This window comes from Parasteatoda tepidariorum, chromosome 8 (genome assembly GCF_043381705.1).
Source record: "Parasteatoda tepidariorum isolate YZ-2023 chromosome 8, CAS_Ptep_4.0, whole genome shotgun sequence".
Classification (NCBI taxonomy): Eukaryota; Metazoa; Arthropoda; class Arachnida; order Araneae; family Theridiidae; genus Parasteatoda; species Parasteatoda tepidariorum.
Window position 1 is genome coordinate 19,003,384 of NC_092211.1, and position 20,755 is coordinate 19,024,138.

Below are 20,755 nucleotides of genomic sequence, written 5' to 3' on the forward strand. Positions count from 1 at the left end.
AAAAAAAAAAAAAAAAAAAAAAAAAAAAAAAAAAAAAAAAAAAAAAAAAAAAAAAAAAAAAAGATGGTACTTATTCTTTTAAAGGGGAAGTGAAAAATCGCCATGTATCCTTTTTGACTACATTGATGCTTAACTAATTTTGGTAAAAAGCGATAATTGAAATAGAGAAGTAAGCATTAATTGAAATAGAAAAGTAATCCACGTACTTAATGTGTAAAATTACTAAACGCATGTTTTACTTAAGATAACAACGTATGGCTCAGCGAATAGAGAGTTCGCCTCCCAATGAAGTTAGGTTCGAATCCCAGCTGTGGCTGGTTGGTATGAATTCTGTTCCCGTCTCGCAACGACCACAGTGCTGATTTAAAATATCCTCAGTGGTAGATGGATCATGGGTTAGAGTCTCCTTGCAATTGAGCAAACCATGGGAGGTTTTCGTGGTTTTTCTCTCCATGTAACGCAAATGGGGGTTAGTTGCATCAAAAAAAGTCCCCCTCGAAGGCTAGTTTGACCCACTGCTTGATCCAGTTCTCTTTACTTCTGGGTTGGGTTCAAAACTTCAAGGCTACGGAGTTGGACATTGGTGGTAGTAAACTCAGATTTGGGTCGTCTTTTTAACTTCGGTTAAAAAATGAAATAATATAATATAATAACGTAAAGTCACCGGGAAGGTCAAAATAAGAGCTCAACTATTTTAGCTTTGTTCATTGTGTTGGTTTGCATGATTTCGCAGTGTTGTGTAGTACTGCCATGTAAATTTAAGACCTGAAAATTACCACTCGTCTCTCGCCAAATGACGAATAAAAATAAGTAATAAAATAAATGAAAAATGGTGACCTAAATTAAGTAAGCAACTGGTCACTTTTCCGCACCATTTTTTTTTGGGGGGGGGGAGAAGGGGAATCGTTTAATGATAAAATTACATCAATGCAGAAAGAGACTTTGGAAAACACAATTTTCATTATGAAATCCAATGTTTCCATTTAAAATTTTGATGTTTCAAAATGCATCAATTTGTCAAATGAAAGATTTATGTAAGAAAAAGAGTTCTTTAACGATTCACATACTTCAAAGTTGTAATGCATTTTGACTCCTCAAATATTTTTAAGGAAAGCTCTTTAAAGTCAGTATGTTTAACTAAATTTATGTTAATTTTTTTGTTGAATTGACTCATATTAGAAATAAAATACTGCTTTAAGCCGCAGATTATTTCTGATAAGAATTTTTAAAAAAAATATATCTATACATAATTTAATTTAGGCAAAAATAGAGTTTGCGAAAGGCGACTATTAAATGAAAAGAACCTATCGCTATCAGTCACCGACACATTATGTTTGAAGAAAAAGTGACAAAAAAAGGTAAACAATTGTAAAATATCTATACCATATTACATAAACGATTCATGTAACTGTGTGCAAAAATGTTTTGACATTAATGTGGTTTTTCGAATATGTTTCACCAAGGAAAATAAAAAAGCCACAGTTTAAGTGCTTGAAACAAAGCTATAATTTTAAACTATACACATCATCTTGCCGTGAAGAATTATTTGATCTTTTAGAACGGAAAAATAAGATAATTAATTTAAAAGTTAAACTTTTTTTGAACTTTTATTGCCAATTTGGCGACATTTTTCCATCTAGATGAAAATGATCAAAATCACTGCCTTATTCTTAGTTTTTACAAATTCTTATGAGCTCAGTTAATGAAGCATTAGGTTAAGTTTTTAAGTATTAAAAAATTAGATCATCAACTGTTTTCATTTTCACAAAAGTGTGGTTTTTTGTCATATTGATGTTTTGCTTTAGTTTCAGAATAAACACAGAAAGCTCTGGCTATAGATAGGCTTGATCTAAAATTCATGAATAACTATTGAAAACTCTCAGCAGTTATGAACACAGCATATTATTGGCAAAAAAGTATTTTATATGGTGACGGAGCTTTTGAAAAGCAGACTTAATTATTTTTTTCGAAGTTCCTTCACCTAGAAAAATAGAACAATAACAGACAAGTACCTTATATTTGACGGAAAGTCATAATTTTAAACTATGCATACCATCTTGCCGTGAGGAATTTAAAAAAAAAAAGGAATTGAGAAATTAAAAGATCTGGGCTTTAGAATTGTACCCAGTACTGCACTGAAATCTAAATACTGCGCTGGAGTTAAAAACTGTACTGGGCTTTTGAACTGTTAATGTTACCGATCAGACGATATCTCACAGAGGAAACTGGACTCGTAAATAAAAAAGTGATTCAAGATGTCTACTCTAGCCCAATGTCTATCTAAATTAGCCTCTTCTCGCCTACATTATTCCAGTTTTGGGCCGCCAAAAAATATATTAACGTCTATGAGGGATCGTCAAATTTTCATACATCTCCCAGTTTTTTTCCAGCTCGAGACTGTCCTATTTATAAGAAATATAATCAAAATGAAATTATTTCAAGATACCTTGAAAGTGTTGTCAGTTAGTTTTGAATTTAAAATAACAGTTTTGGTTTTTATCTCGTCAAATTAAGCAGGGGAAAAAGTTGTCAAAGCAAGCTAGTTTTGTTTTTTTCGTTCAAGCACAAACAGTCGAGTTTGAGAAATGTTCGGAAAGAAGCTCTAGAACAGTGCCAAGTTCCATTGGCATTTTGTATCTTTCTACTGGAGAAACTGTCCTGACAAATTGTCCTCCCTTTTCACTTCAAACTGGAGACTTGGCATCAACAGTTACGGTTATAAAGTACTCTGTTGTTTTTCTTTATTTAACTCCTCTCTCTTTCTTTTTTAAAGTTTCTTTAAAAGTTTACCAGCTCAACTATTTAGCTGTGCTAAAGAATGGTAAATATTCTGTGTAATCACCATTTCGAATCTGTTACAGTATTAGTCCCGATGTTACATTTAAATTTACAATACTACGTAACAGACGTAACTAGCTTTTCGATTGCATTTTAAATAGTTTAATTTTTATCATTGTCTTCTTTTTAAAGTTTTGAACTTGACCAGAGGAGCTCTGCAGTTTTAGTTTGGGATGGTTAATATTTGCGTAATAGGTAAAATCTGTTGCAAGTAACAATAATGTATTAGTCCTGAAGTTACGCTTAAATTTACAATACTAAGTAACAGAATTAACTTGCTATTCGATTGTATTTTAAATAGTTTAATTTTATCATAGTCTTCTTTTTCTTTCCAAAGTTTTAAACTTCACCAGAGGGGCTCTGCAGTTTTAGTTTGGGATGGTTAATATTCTGTGTAGTGGATTGAATCCGTTACAAGTAACAATATTGTATTAGTCCCGATGTTACATTTAAATTTACAATACTAAGTAACAGACATAACTTGCTATTCGATTGTATTTTAAATAGTTTAATTTTATCATCATATTATTTTTCTTTCTAAAGTTTAGAACTTGACCAGAGGAGCTCTGAAGATATGGCAAGAAATGGTTAATATTCTGTGCAATGGATTAAGTCCTTTACAAGTAACAATATTGTATTTCGGATGCAACATATACTTCCAACAAGGTAAGAGATGGAACTTGCTGTTCGATTGCGTTTTATATAACACTTCAATTTTTTTAACAATGGCTTTGATCTTTTTAAAGTTTCTAAGTTTACCATAGGAGCTCATACGTTTTACCTAAGGATGGCTAGTATTTTGTGCAACATTAATATGTATCTCTTCTGAAAAGAACATGTTATTTTTGAAGATCTGCCTCCAAGTAACAGACGAAACTAGCCATTTTATTTCAAATACTTAAGCTTTCTTAATTTAATTGTCTTTTATTAATGCTCGGACAGTTTTGATAGTCATAAAAAACGTCGTTGCTTTAAAATTGTTGCATTTCTCGAAAGAAACAAGTTAAGAACTGCAATTTTTCCAATTTTATTCGCACAATAAAAACGTAATTAGAAGTACAAGAATAAGTTTTATAATTGCAGTATGATTGTAATTACAGTATAATTGATCAAATTATTTAATTATTTTACAGTTTAAGAGATACGTATAAAGGGAAATTAACATTAAAGTTCCCAAACATTCGACCGTGCTCTTATTGAGATATTTTTCTGATTCAGATTGCAGTAATTATATTTTATTTTATTTTATAGCTGGCGTTGAACAGCCTATCCAATTGTCTGAGTTTACGACTACTAATGTTCAACTAATTTGGAGACTATTACTAATTGGGAGAAATTTGCTTTCGTGGAGATCTTTTTGATGAAACTTATCCGCTTGTGTGTTATATGAAGAAGGAAAACACGAAAACCTCCCACGGTTAGTGTGATAACGAGGGGAATCTAACCCATAATTCGTGTACCACTGAGGATATTTTATGTCAACGCTGTGGTCAGTGAGAGCCGAGGGAGGAACTCATTTTGACCAGCCATCGCTGGGATTCGAACCCGGGTTACCTCATTGGGTGGCAAGTGCTCTATCCCCTGAGTTACTACGTCTCGAGGTACTTATATTGTGAGGGTCAAGCATCTAACTAAAAAAATATCTATCGAAGAAAGTTCGTTTCATGCCACAAGAGGTTGTGGGTTCGATCCCCGCCGACCGAAAACTCGCCCGTGTAGTAAAATGGTGACTGATGCACGTTAAATCTGAGTCTCAATGTCCTCCATGTTCCCATAACAAATCATACCTCTGGGGGGTACTGATCCAGAAGTTTCTTTGTCTTCTGGATTGGTTCAAAATTACAAGGCTACGGAGTTGAACTTCAGTAGTCGTAAACCCAAAATTGAGTCTGCCGTTCAGCGACGGTTATAAAATAAAATAAAATATCCTCTGAACACATTATAGCGTCGCCAATAGCCCATTGTGCAGCTCTAGTGCGACGTGAATGAACTACAACAACAACAACTGAACACATTATAGATCAAGAGTTATAACGGTGTTTCGTTAAACAAAATATATGCCTATTCAACTAAAGTACATTTTCTCAGTGAGTTCACAATTTATCATATTGTTTGAAATTGCATAGAGAAAAAACAAATTCTGACTAAATAAAGTTTACTTGTATAGTTAAGGCATTTTTGGTGAAAGAAACCACAATTCTAAGAGTTAAACTAAAACATACGTTATTTAAACAATTCATATGGTAATCTTACCTTTTGCTGTTGCAGTTTACTGAAAATTCTGCTTTTTGAAATTATAGTTCTTATTACAATAACTTATAGTTCAACAACAATATAGTTCTTATTACAGTAACAAATACCAATCTCAAAAGCAAATGTAACAAAATAAATGATTCTTACGCCATGCTCTGAAGTATCACAATAAAATTACCAAAATGATCTCCAGAACTATGAATCATTTTACCATTTATTTTAACCTGATGTTTTTGCTGCTTACCAAGTAGAAGGGTAATAATCTGTTTACGCTTCTACGGTTTATTTAAAATGGCTGTTTATTTAAATGTTGGCAAGACTTATATGACTGTTAGTTATTTCTTATTTGAATGTAATTTCTCAATTATAACAAGGGTTAAAGAAACAAGGATGATGGCTTCAAATGATTAATTAAAGTGTTTTAAAGAATCTAAACTCAGAAATATCATACCATGGTTTGACTGTTTTATCCATCTTTTCTGAGTTTTTGGACTATCAAGGCGGGGAAGTCATCTTTCTACAGAGGATCAAAATTGTGATAGCATGTCATCGAATCATCCTCAGGGATGTATCCCAGATCATCGCCAATAGACCATTGAGAAAGCTTTAGTTCAACGTAAATAAACAACTACAACCATCTTTTATGAGATAGTGGGATTTATTCATTTATTTACGTACATATGTTGGTTTCTTTGTAAATGCAAAGTGCGGCTTTACTCTTTTCAGTCTGAAAAACAGCTAGCACAATTTTGTGAAAGCCAGCAAGAATATAAATCGTATGTTATGGTGGGATTTGAGCCCACTACATATACGCTTCAGAGTGGTTAGCGGAAGAACAATGCTGCGTGTTGAGGTTTGAATAAAACAGTCATTTATTATTAGGGTTTCCATTGCCGAGGGGTGTTGTCCTTCTGCCAAGCTCTCTGAAGAATAGAGGTTGTGGGTTTAATATCTTAGTGCTGTGTGTGCGTTACAACAAATAAATAAATCGAAGTACCCAGGGTTGCGATGGACCNTTCCAGGCGGGCAGAAATAAGTTCCGCCGCACCAAAACCCCTGCTTACTACTGTGGTAGATGTTCATTTGCAGTTTTAAAAAAAAGAAGAAAAAAAAAAGAAAGAACAGGCGAGAAACTAAGTTAACAATCGTTTGCTAAATAAAATAGAGGTTATCAAAATTAAAAAATTTTGTGTCGGGTAGGTAGTTCTCGTCATACTAGAGCTGCAGATTGGGCTGTTGGCGACGGTCTGAGAAACATCCCTTGTGAATATTCGAAAGCATGCCATTACAATTTGTGAGGCCCTTTTCTCAATTTATACATAGATCTGAAGAGGAAGGAAATTTTTTCCAGATCCCTGTACCCGCAGTACTGATCAGCGATTGACCACAGAGCTTTCAATTCCACAGATTTTACGAGCACGTATTTCGCATGTACTCGGTGGATCTCAGCTGAGTCGAGGATCGAACCTCATCCCTTCCGGACCGGAGTCTAATTCTCTAACCACTGGGCTACCTCGGCCCTACATTTTTGAGTCATTTCAAGCTAGCATTGTAAAAATTACCGCCTTTTGCTTAAAATTTCCTAATTTTAGAGCATTTACTACCAAAGAGCATGGTAATAAAAACCATATTTTTTTTTAAATTTTACCAAAAAGTCATTACCAAAGTGATTCGGCTTTTTTTTTTTTTTTTTTGGTGTTCGCACAAAGCAAGAAACACGGTAACCATATTCTAGTAGTTTTGACCATACTCTTTTTCTCAATGTAAGAGTATTTTTTCTCCTTTTATAGTCAAAATTACGCGTAATTCAACTTCTCTGTAATTCGTCATTTTCTTTATGTATTTCAGGAATACTTAACATTAAACAAGGTGTAGTTTCTTAAAGCAATGAAAAAGCAGAGGCATCAATTACATGAAAATACAATGAAATTTTATTTATGCCCAATAAAACTGTACAATAAACAAAAACGATGCATTTCATCGTTTACTGTGTAACCATGAATTTATTACAACCGGCAATTCACCAGAATGCGTATCAGTGAGTATTTATTTCTATATAAAATATGTATGAATGCAATGTGATCAGCAACACAACAAGAGAAAAAAATTATATACACAAAAACAGATATGCATTGTCGATGAAAGTGTAGCGTCAGATGTTCTATACAAATAATCGAAAATTCTCTTCGAAAAGAAGAGCATTACCGCAAAAACCAAACTTTTTTTATTAGTTATTGAACTGGTATTTACATTTATGAATTGTGTCGCTTTGCCCAAACACACTTATTTAGAAGACTCCATCAACTTGTTTAGTTTTTATTTTGCTTTTAGTACCTTACACAAATGTCACGTATGAGTGCCATTAAACGAATGTGAGCTAAGAAAAAAAAAATACTGGAGAAACAGTTTCAAAAGACATGATATTTGAAAGAAAGGGAAAAAGCATGCTATACAATTAAATATTTGATCTATCTTGATGTAAAAAAAAATAGTTTGCGTAACTTAAAGCTATTTTTGGACAGAATTACCATTTATTCCCAAATAATAAAATATTTGTATAATTCAAAGAATTAACAATGTGGCTTTATAAAGAATGATTTAGAAACTGAGCACAGCACTAACATAGTCAAAACACACTAGTTTTTTGGGGGTTTATTATTATTAATTCTTGACAAATATATAATTTTGGATACAAAGAGAGAATTTTTCATTCATACGAATTCTTTTCATAAGGTACTTCAACATTTAAATTATTTATTTTCTTTTTTTTGATAATTAATAATGTTGGTATAATACTTTATATATAGACCTTTAAGCATTATTCTTTGTCTTTAGAAAAACTTGGTTTAAAAAATTTTAAAAATTAATAAATTCTTAAAAAATTCATAAATTTACAGCTCTAGCTGCAGGAGTGAAATAAATAATCAGCAATCCATTATAAATAAAGATCTTCTTAAAATACTGAAATTTTCCTAAAATCTCACAGAGAATTTTCATGTGATTTAGAAAATAATATCAAATGCAAAAAGTAATGTTTGCAGTAATATTGCAAAACAAAAGGAAATGTTTGCAGTTTTAATTTAAAAGAGATGTAGGAATAACTGTCTGTAAAATTAAAATAAAAATATTTTAAAAATATATATAATTTAGGTTCTTTCAAGTAAATTTCAACATATGAACGAAGAAGTTTCAAAAAATACATTTCTGACACGTGTGTTGACTTTACTTCCCATTGATACTTGACAGCTGCATAAAAATGGTTTAAATTCCACGCGATTTTTCGTGATAATGGGTTAAAAAAAACTTGTTAAGAATAGATCAAAATAAGCAGCTTTAGGTCTTCCGAATGAACAAATTAACTCAACAAATACTTAATCTAATTAGGATTAACGCATTCACATAAATTGAATTATGCAAACTAATATTTCTGAATTTTATTTAATATTGATTAAGATTATTTAATAAACATGGAGTCGATTTATTCAAAAATAAATTTAAAAGATTCTGATAAAATATAAATAAGATTTTAAAAAAGAGCTCTTATATTTGAGTTTGTAATAAGTAATAAAATTTATATGTTTAATCCTCGTTACAATTTGTTTTAAAATCGCATTTATTTAAGCAATGAAATAAGATTAACGAACGCATAAAATAAAAGAAATTTAATGATTTGAAAGAAATATAATCTTTCAAAATGAAAATCTCAAATTTGATGTGAATAACGTTGTTAGTTCTACAGTAGGAATTTGATTAAAATGGAACGAAAATGAAAGAATAAAAGAATTTATAAGATAAATTAATTTGTTTTAAGAGGAATTTAAAAATTATTTCTTAAAATATTATACAATATTCCAACAAATATTTTAAATCTTCAAATTTATTTCAATAACTGGAATACTGTAATAAAGCTTATCTTATTATAATAAGTTAAAAGTTGTTATAAATGTAAAATAGCTTATGAGATTTATTTTACGCTACGATTTTCATGATTATAAACAATAAAATATCATTTTTAAGAATTGCTGCACTAATATTTTTTCATAAGACATTGAGTTAGACTACAAATAAAAAATTTTATTTAGATAATAAGCAAATCAAATCTCTGCCTTTTTCTTTCTCATAACTAGTCTTTTTCAGTATTCTTTGCTCGCAAATTCTTTTTCTCAACTTCTCTGAATGATTTTAATGATTTAAATAATTTTAATAATTTAAATATTTTTATCATTTTTTAATTGTTTTTATACAATTCTTACTAAGTATCAAAAAGAAGTAGATTCAGATACTGAATTATAAGCTAAAAAAATATATAAATAAACAACTTCCTTATAGCTATTTAAAAAAATTAAGTCATTGTACAATTTAGAAGATGACTGCCAGAGATTTTTTTAAAACTAACATTTACTTTTTCTTTGTATTATACTAACAAGTCAAAATTTAGTTAAAATTGACTATTAAAACCATGCTATAAAAAAATTCACGATTCTACAAATAAAGATTTAAAAGCACAAACATTGTTGTGTCTACATTAGAGATATTTTCTTTAAAAATTCTAAACATTAACTAAGTTGATATTCGAATTGAACGTCTCAATTTACACAACTCAAAGTAAATTTTAAGCTTTATCAAAACCATTTAAATTGTTATCTTAGTTAAGAAAGTTAATCGAGTGAAAATGGTTTACATAACCAAAAAAACACGTTTGGTTTAGAGTTAAGCTTCAACAATAAACTTTTTTAAAAAGATTTTTTTCTCCCGGAAACAAGATAAATTAGATATTCCCATTAAATTTCAATATATAAAGTTTAAATGAATTATAAGGAAATTCGAACAAAAAATAATGTGATGATAATGGTTATTCTCCACACTTCACTTTTAACAATAATTCTTATTATTAAATAAAATAAATAAAATAATTAAATCTGCAATATGGTGTCTCAAATAATTATTATGAGAAAAGGAGAGTTTTGAAACATTTAATTCATACTTATTTTATGAAACCGATAAACGATTTTAATAATTAATTTTAAAAATCGAGATTTCTTCAACAATTATTAATAAGTGTCAAGTTTCAATGAAAGTTTTCTATTAGATAATATTGATTTTGAGCTAGTAGATTTATTTGTAGTTTAAAAAATATGAGTTTTGCTATCCTTGCTGTTCTTCCATTTAAAAAGTAATTAACTTGTTATCGGCGTTGAATCAAAAATGTACTGGGTGTTTCGTTTTCGCAACTGTTAATGTATAATAATATCATGAAACTTTTTCAAAAATAAAGTAAAAATTACAGGCACAAATGAGGTCAGAAACTAATATTTGAGGAAGAAAAAAAGAAACGTTATAAAAATGTAACCATCTCATCATTGAGACAAGCGAGAATATTAATGTATGTCTTCTAATGGACGAAATTTGTCATCTAATATTTTGCACGGATTCTAAAAGTAAATATTAAAGGGGTAATTGAAGAGCACCTTACTCAACAAGAACGATGTTAGAAAACAAACTGTTTATTTTAACAGCAAAATATGGCTTCCTTGTTGTATATCTTGTTGATATAAAAACATATTTGAAAAAAAAAAGAAACTATATTATTATGCAACGTGTCTCAGCTAAATGTTTCAGAATTTCTAAGAGAGGCAAGGTGCATCTTATCAACTTAAAATCGCAGAGATGCAAGGTCAGAAAGGCTTTCCTAAAAAGGCAGATGATGTTGCAAGAAAATTTCGATCGTTCCTTCACTGAATCGTCATTTCGCACAAGGACACAGAATATTCAGGAATTCCATGTTCCGTAGATATGAGATCTGAATTGCAACTTCGAACACTTTCTTTGGTCCGTATTCCTTTCGCGTTTGCACATTTATTATTAAAACAAATATTCAAGTACGGTGATTTTTCCTTTATTCTTATGCACATCACCGCTGCAGGAAAGTATTACCGACCCAGCATTGCTTGATACTTCGAGTCTTCAGGATACCCTCAACCCCACCTAGAAATTCTGAAACGTTTACCTGAGACCCTTGAATAAGTTTAAATTTCAAAATAATATTAACCATTTGCTTACGGCTGGTAACACAGGTGGACCAGAATGACGGGCTTCATCATACTAAGCGCCGTAAGCGAAGTGTTAATAATATAATAGACACATAATATTGTTTATGCAATGCAATATATAATATTAAGATGGTAATATTAATACATTAACCAAAAAAATTACTATTTTGTTTAATTCCAAACTTATACGTGCAATTGAAAGAGTTCAAGCTGTTGCTGATGGATCTTTTAAAAAAATGCATGGGCATAATCGACTTTAGGAATATTCATGAGAGTTTTTTGTTGAAATTGTTCTATCAGAACAGTTCATGGAAGGATGTGACATGGAAAGAGACATTATCTCCATTATGGACAGATCCTGGATTAAGTCCTTGGTGACTGACCAGTGGGGTCATAGGATCACTACTGTCAAAGTCCATGGATGCTCCAGGCCCCACGTGGGTGGACAGGGAGCCATCTGAAGCGACACCACCACAGGAATGCACTGGACTGGGCTCGGAATAGGAACTGGTAGCTCCGGGGCTACAGATCCCTCCCCCCATGTGGCCGCCCTGGAGCAACTGAGGGGTGGACGGCTGTTCGCTGGTAATCATACCAGAAACAGAATCTGGTTGTTTGTTGTTGTTTCGTCTCCATTTCGCCCTAGCGTTTTGGAACCATACCTAAAATAAAAACAAAACTAATCAGAACATGAAAACGATAACAAATTAGACACAAGTACTAATAAGAGGATAATAACAGGGATAGTTCTACGTTTCCTCAGATATAACACAAATAGGAAAGAAAATATATTTACAAATAGAACAGATATAATACAGATAGGATGGAACAGATATTATACAGATAGGATGGAAGAGTTAGAGTAGATATAATACAGATAAGTTAGATAAGATGTAATACAGATAGGATAGAACAGATGTAATACAGATAGGTTAGAACATATATAATACAGATAGAATAAAATGGAACAGACATAATACAGATAGGATAAAACAGATGGGATAACAGAAGACGGCTTAACTATCACAAGGGATAACACTCTGTGTTGTGTTCTTTCGTGATTAAGTAATGGAATGAACTGTAATACTGCATTTTCAAATGTTACTCCATCATATATGAAAATTTTCTAGTAGTTTCAGTTCAATTGTTGTAAATTAATAAATTCAGAAAACTCACATTGCGCCTCCGATATTTTGATTCAGATCATTAATTAAGCGCAAATTCTGAACATAAATGATAAAAATGTGTAGATCATTTACGACCTTTCAGTTATTGAACAATTTGAATTTTTTCTTCATTTGCAATGATTTTAACACAAATTGCAATATTAAAAATTAAAAAAAATAAAAAAAAAATTAGAAAAAGAATAATTGAAATATAGCCGCGCGATAATATGTATTTAACTTTGCATCGTAGATTATTAAGAACAATATTTTTTTAAGAATTTGTTAAATTACGTAGTTACGTAGTACAAGAAAAAAATGATAATTTATTATCACAAATGAATAATTATAGTAGAATAACAACGAGTGCAAACTAACAAACAAACAAAAAATAAAAAAAAGAAAGAAAGAAAAAAGAACGTAATATCGATAAGAAAAATATTCCATTGTGACTTAAGTTGCTTAAAGACTGGCATTAAAAATTAATTATTTTATAAGAAAGAATATATTAAATCACAACGTTTTCATCTTTCCTAAAACTAGATAATTGTTTAAATATGTCCTAAATAAAGATAAAACTTCACTTTAAAAATTCGGTTACTAATTCGCTTCGCATGAATAGAAAATTCTTCAGAACAAAAATTTCCTTCCTGTTATTTTATCAACCCTACTCTTTCGAGCAACAAAGTCTGTTGCATCGAGTAACATCTTTTTAAAAAAAATTATACAACTTTTGAAAAAGATGATTATTTTGTGAGTGCTCTTCGGCAGGATGCATGGCTCAGTTGGCGAGATTTACTACATGGTAAAAATGACGTATGAAATTCAGCAGCTCTTCTCTTCGGGTCGCAAATCTTCGGAAGAACCAAGAGGGTGTCTTCGAAGAAACGGAAGACATAACTTGGACGAAATCCAAATGGCTCCCTCCGTTTCGAGAGTTATGGCGGAATATAACGTTCCTTTTTCTTTTCTGTTCTTCTTAGATATCCGATCGTATATTTCAGAATACTTCATGTATCTTGGCGCTAAATATCCTCAAGTGTTTTCACACTGGGTTTTGTGGCTTGTTATAGAAGAAAATATGATATCATAAATTCATGCCAACTGTTCCCAGGATTTGGTGAGGCAAGATTAATCCTCAAGATTAAGATGTTCTTTCAATAGAACGTCAAATGTTGATTTGTAAAGTTAGCATGAATTTTTCTTCTTCATTTTGTTAGAAATTACCGGCTGGTGTAAAAGTTTTATTCGGATTGAAAAATTGTTGAAAGAAATTATGTATAATATTGATTTATAAAAATAGTTTCTATATAAACATAAGGGGATGCCTGGCTATTAAAAAAAATCTGATTTAAATTAGATTATATTGATAAAATTTTACATTTATTAGCTAATTAAACCGGATTAACAAAATAATTAACCTAAAGTGTAAGGGTGTGCTGTTCCCACCTAAGTTAAAACTGTCACCTCTAATGTTGAAATCGAACCTAATTAACATAAAATGATATCATATATGCTATTTATGCGGTAATAATCTTTACCATTATAATTAGGAATAACTTACGATATCTCTAATTCAATGTAATAAAATTGGATGGTTAAAAAAATTATGTCTGACACACAAACAAAAGATGAAGAAAAATTAGGATTATGTTATTAAGGAGAATTAGGATTATTAGGATATGAAACAAAATAGACAGAATATTAAATATATAGATAGTAAAACAAAGAGGACAAAAGCATTTAAGCTATTTCACAAAGTGTCGTTATTTTGTACCATGTAAAATGCCAAGAAAATTTGCTGTAATCGCAATTTGATTAAAGACTGTAGTCGCTTTAAAAATATACAAATTAGAAATAACAGTTGACATGTTTCAAGAGCTCGAAAACAGGCGCTCATATTCAAGACTTGCCAGACGTGAATGAGAAGAGACAAAAGTGATTTGAAGTACAAACCGTAAAATTATTAACGAAAAAATAATTGTGAGAAACAAAACTGAAAAAAAAAACAAAAAAAAAAAAAAAAAAAAAAAAAAAAAAAAAAAAAAAAAAAAAAAAACACGGTAGCCGAGAGAGAGAGAGAGAGAGAGAGAAAAAAAGAAAAACTTTTCCTCTCAATCTTTTATTTTTCTCTCTCTTTTTTTTATTTTTTTTTTTAAAAAATTTTCCTTCTCATTTTTATTTTTCCATCCTCGGTTCCCAACTTTACGTTTTATACTTTAAATCACTTTTGCTTCTTCTCATTTACGCTTGACAAGTCCTGAAAATAGGCACCTGTTTTTGTGCTTTTGAAACATGTTGACTGTTATTTTAAATTTGTATATTGAAACAAATGAAGTTTTTAATCAAGTATTATATTACTGCTTCAGTTTCTTGGGATTATTTACTTATCATACAATGGTGACTAAACCATATATTTCCATGGCAGTTATTACGTAATCCTGTTTCAGACATCATAGTTTATGCTGATAACATACTACAGTCACTCGTCTGTACTATGATTCAACAGTAATCAAACAATTTAAATATCACTACACCAATGAAAATTACTTGAAATATTATACACATATATTTAAATTAATTAATCTACACCACTATTATGCCTTCATGTTTATAAAAATAAATTATTGTAGAATCTTTAATGATATTTCTGTGTAGACTTAATAACATTAGGGAATAAAAAGTTGATGTTTCTACTTGCTAATTTTCATTTTATGATTGTTATGAATTTGGCGTCACATGCTTGTTGCATTTTAAGAATGTTTATAAATTCGCCCAAATCCTAATCAAAACAGCATTTATTAAAAATATAATAATTTGTGTTAAGTGATGAAAAATGATTAATTTTCTATTCAATGCAGTGCTTAAGCATTGCTTTTTGTTTCTGAAAAAATAATTACCATTTATTAAATGAAAATGACTAATTTTTATTTCTACGACGCATGTACGTTTTCTTGACACAAATTATGAACGAGTTAGCAATAAACGCAAATAACGACTAACAAAACAGACAATTTAAAAGTAGAAACCGAACGTAGAAGTAAGAAACTGAAATAAACTTTCCGCAAACAACGATGCAAATAGCCACTTGAGAAAACACACATATATTCTTAAGTTGCATTTTCTGAAGTTCCTTGTTTACGTAAATTCACCATCCTAAGACCACTTAATTTTTTTTAAAAGCTACTTAAAACTTGGAAATATATATGTACCCCAAGAACGAATTCTGTTCTTTTTTAAAAAAAATTTCATTTCGCAAAAAAAGAAGAAAAAAATGCCTTTGCTGATGAATTTATGACGAACTGAGGTTAGAAGTTACAGGTAAAATTAGTCAACTTTTGAACGGGAGAATTATTTTTCTTAAAACTGTAACTTTTGAAGTTTTTTCTTTTCAAATGTAATGAAGTAAATTCGTATGCCATATGTCGTGGTGGTGTTTTTATTTATTTATTTATTGCTATGAGAATCGAGAAACGGTTGGCAAAATTACAAGATTACGGATAGGATGAAATATAAAAATTTAAAAAAAAACAAAAAAATATTTTATTGTTATTTTTTCTGGTGCAGGTTTGCAATTTTTAGGCAAACAACAAAAATTATTCTCTTTTAAATGAAAAGTCGTTCATCAAAAATTGAGAGAACGAAGAAAATTATAAAGGTACTTTTCATTTACACTAGTTTTTGGATATTTCTTTTATTCTGTAGTGTCTAGTAAAACAACCAAAATATAACGTCATCACCAAATTAGAATAGAAATATTTTTTCTGGAATTTTAATTGATTTTTTTCTTCTGAAAAACTAATACCACTCTGAAACTATGGTTTTGAAAGGTGAGTTAGTATTATATATATACTGTTTAAATATCTTTATTATTCGCGTGATTGAATTTTTTCAGTCTCATACGAATTAGTTTTCTACAGTGTAAACTATAGAAGTAAATCTTTCAAAATTTTCAAACATAAATATGTGTAGAAATACATTATATAAATTTCCATTTTTCAGAAAAATCGTTGGAATTTTTTATTAATCTTTCTTTCAATTCAATTTAATAAAAATTCACTTTTAACTTTCAGCTTTTTTTGTGAAAGACATAAAAAAATATTTTTCTTCTTAAGAAGCAATAGAAGAGACAATTATCTCATCTTAGAACAACACATCAAAAAGCTAATACTTATATTAAGGAAAAGGGGACAAAGTTGTTTTGAGTAACTAATTATTAGCTAGAGCCAATTTGCCGGCTTTTAAAATTGTGATTTTTGCTTCCCTGGGGCAAATAATGCAAAAACATATCAAAATGGCAAATCGGTAAAACCATATTTTTAAAACTGGTGAAAATATTTTAAGTAACAGCTAATCAGCGTATCTTTGCCATTTTTAAGAAATTTGATTTTTTTTAACTCGCTGACACAAACAAAAAATGCAATTGTTTCTTCTACAGTACAGAACCCGTTATCCGGAAATCAGAAAACCGGAAAACCAAAAAACCGGAACGAAATTCGATACATTTTCCCGCAATTTTTAAAAAAAAATTTTTTTTTCCTCATAAGATTATATGATTTTTCTTTCTTTTTTAAAAGATGTTTACCTTACCATCATTTCAGAAATAGTCATTAGTGTATTACCTCATCGTTTTTTCTTATTTTTAAGATTATTTCCAAATATTTTTTTTTTTTTTTTAGTTGGGTTTAACACTAAAAAAACGGCTTTTTGTAGCTATTCAGAAAACCGGAAAAATCAGTTATCCGGAATAGCGATAGTCCCGATCGTTCCGGATAATCGGTTCTCTACTGTATTTTAAAACTAATATTGTTATTGCTATTTCGAAACACAATTGTCTTATCCAAGAACATATCAGGAAGGAGAAAAGAAGGATATTAAAAAAAATCAGTAAATTTGATAGGAATAACTGTAAACTAGATAACTTTAATGATTTTTAAAAATTAGATTTTTTTTTCTTGAAACAAATAATAAAATAGATGACATCGTATTCAAGTAAAAATATTGTTTTTGAAAAACAGTAAGGGGAACGATTGTCTCTTCCAAACAAGTATCAGGGTATTGGAAGAAAAAAAAAATTTGGCAACGTTACCCTGGTTTACGGTAGTGGAGTTAAGATGTATTAGTTACCTGAAGCACTCTTTTGGAAAGACCTGTTTTCTGGGCTAATTGTTTTAAATCTTTTGCATCTGGATTCTGATTGATGGCAAAATAGGATTTCATAGTTCTTAATTGATGATGTTTAAAAGATGTGCGCATGCGCTTTGTCCTCTGACTCCCTCCACCACCAGATGATAGTGGGGGTGAAGATTGAGAATTACCAGTACCATCTAAATGGCCTAGGTGTAAATTGCAGGAGGCAGGGTCCAGCGGCGATAAACCTGTAATGAAAGAAAAATATTGCTATATAACATTATTTTTAATATAAAATGTAATGATTTAGAAAGCACTATATTTAAGGAGCACAACATAAAGAAGGGGGGTAACACTAAAAGATGCCGAAAATTGGTTTATCAATTTATAATTAATTCATAAACTTTCTAGCAAACTATTTTTACGGAGAAAAAAATTATGGTAAAATTACCGTACTGTATAATAATAAATTTTCTGATAAAAATAAAGAAATAAACAATAATTCTGGTTACTAAAAACAAAGTATACGATATTTAAAACATTCATTTCGTAATTTTTTCACTCATGTGGTAACAGTTTATCGGTAATTCTAGTTTTCAAAATTATAGCTCCTATTACCACACATTTATTTAAAAAATACAAAACTAAGAGGTAAAACAGGGTGCGTAGCCAAATTGTTCAACAAAAAATAAGCATCTTTTAAGCACTTTTCAAGCACTCAAAAAATATTTTTAAGCACTTTAAAAAAATATCATAATTAGGCAAGGTTGGAAAGTTTTTGACAATTTTTGACGGTTTTATCTTGTTTTAACCCGGAAAAAAAACTTTTGGCATTGTTTTTGACAATTGTCAAAAATCAGGAAATTTTGAATCATGTAAAAGGAATAGCGTTTTCATACGCTACGGATTGACAATACGCCGAAATAGATTGATTGGGTTTGAATTAATTGTGAAAACGTTGAATAGAACAATATGAACTGTGTCTTTTTGCATAAATCGTAGCGAAAACCAACATTGTAAAGGAAAAATCTCATTTTGAAAACAGGAAAATTAAGCACTTTTTAAAAACACCTAATGAAAAAAGCACCGTTAAGGGCTTTTAAGAAACGAAAATCGAAAATAAGCACCTTTAAGCACTTTTTAAAAACGCTACGCACCCTGTAAAAGTAACCGAATAAATGATTTCCATGCCATGCATTAACCATCATCATAATTAAAAATACCACAACATTTACTAAATTTTATTGCTTATTATAAAACCATGTTGTATTTTTTATTTTACCACAATCATTATAAAGGCATTTCGGTAAAAACTACCGAAATTTCAGTTTTCCAATCGAGCCAGAAACACGGTAAACTTTACCATATTCAGATTTTTTACCGTACTTTATTACATATTATTTATTCTCAGAACATACTTCATTTCTCAGGCTAACTAATGCAGATTTTGTAAAATATTGTTATGTATATTTTGAGAAATATATGCTCTTACTAAGCCAAATTAACAAAAACGAGCATTAATTAATCAGTTGTAGATTAAATTACTACAATTTACAATCTCTTTATTTGTCTAGCTATCTATCTATCCATGAAACACAAATACAACTCAAATTCCGTGCAAAAAGTCAAGGACAAGTTACCCTGTTCTGTGGTCTTCTGAGCTAGGTTCAAAACTTTATTGAATACGTCCGTAAATATTTCTGTCTCACATCTACTACATGGATGGAGCGTTCGGCAATAAAATTCAATATTGTGTCTCATTTAAAAATATTATTAAATAAAAAAAAAATGAAGACTGCAAATCCAAATTTATAACTTTCAACAGAGTGAAACATGCGTTAACGCAATTAAAACCATAGAGATTTAATTAAAAACAAACTCATCAAAAACACCATTACAAAAAAAGGAAAGATATAAAATAAAACAGACTCGACGCTTCCGTTGAATTAAATGTCACAAATTACAACCACTTCATTTATTTCATTAACTTTTTCCTTTGCTCTTTAATTAAAAATGCCAAAGTTGAAAGATTATGACGTTCGAAAAAAAATGGCTAGATAGTATGTAAACTTAACGAAATCTGTTGTCGCTGAAATAGCAAAGCCGTGATTTAAGAACAAATTAAGGTTATTTTGCAAGTGCTATCAATTTTTTTCCGCACAGAAATGTTTTCCTTATTATCTTTTAAGTTTAATTTAACACTTGTCACTATCTTATCAGTGAGTATTAAAAATTTTCAATAAATTTTATTATTTTGTTTTTGTAATTCGTAATACGTGTTTATGGCGCTGGATAATAAATCGAGGTGATTGGCTTTTATTAACTTTTAATACTGCCATGAAGAAATATGTTTAATAAAGACGAAAGGTATAAAATCTCAAGGTTTTTATTAACTGAAAGGGGATATATATTTAAGCCTAAGAAAAAAATGGAATAATTAATTAAAATTGCAACTTTAAATTTAATTATTCCCGTATAATGCCATTTTGATGATTCCAAAACTATATCAGTTGCAATTGTTTTGTTTTTAAATTTTAATTGGATATTTTTAAGTCGGAAATGTATATATTTTAATTTTTGGCTAGATTTTATACTGTTTATTATTGAGCAATATTTCAAGATTCAACCTTTTAAGCATGTTTATACAAATGAATGCCAAATTTGATGGTTAAAGTTTTGAATAAAAATAAGAATTTTTTCTACAAATTTCTCTAATATAGGCAATTTTAAAATAATTTTATATTGTAACATAAAGTTATGTCTATTTAAATGAATTCGTTCAAAAATTGGATTGTAATAATTAAAATTATCGATCATGCTTTGTTTTATTTTAAACAATGAGAATGAATTTTCTTCTGTTATCATATTTTAACCCTACTTTAAGAGTAATTCTAGCTGTATAAATAGTTGTTCTGGCAACCATATTTAATAAACCTATTTGGTCAACCAAAGAGGTTTATAAACTATACAATGTAACAAACTGTAAAATTATTTTTTCCCCAATGCTCTATCATCGTATCTATCTTAACAACAGTGCTAAAAGCCTAATTCCAATATCACCTCGCGTTTATTTCAAATAAGCTAGAGGATTAGTCAAAATTATGTAACTGAAAAACTCGCGCAAGTTTCTATGTTTAAACACATGCTATTGTCAGTAGTAGGATTAGAAAATCACTATGCGTAATATAAGTTTTAAAATGTTTTTCTATGGATTCTTAAGATAATTACTAAGATACTAACTCAAATATCACTTCACTTTTTATTTCATATAAGCTATGATTAAAATTACGTAACTTATTCAAGTTTTACACTTGTCGTTTA

General features: G+C 29.8%; 1 protein-coding gene across 1 annotated transcript in view; it reads right to left on the reverse strand.

The window, feature by feature from the left end:
* Nucleotides 1–6,999: 6,999 nt before the first annotated feature.
* Nucleotides 7,000–20,755, reverse strand: part of LOC107449261 (LIM/homeobox protein Lhx9) — a 59,988-nt gene continuing 46,232 nt past the window's right edge. The window contains exons 3-4 of the mRNA XM_016064750.3: nucleotides 17,432–17,682; nucleotides 7,000–11,803 (exon numbers count right to left, since the gene is read on the reverse strand). Coding sequence (XP_015920236.1) covers nucleotides 11,438–11,803; nucleotides 17,432–17,682 — 617 coding nt within the window. The 3' untranslated portion in view covers nucleotides 7,000–11,437. The remainder of the gene's footprint in view (nucleotides 11,804–17,431; nucleotides 17,683–20,755) is intronic.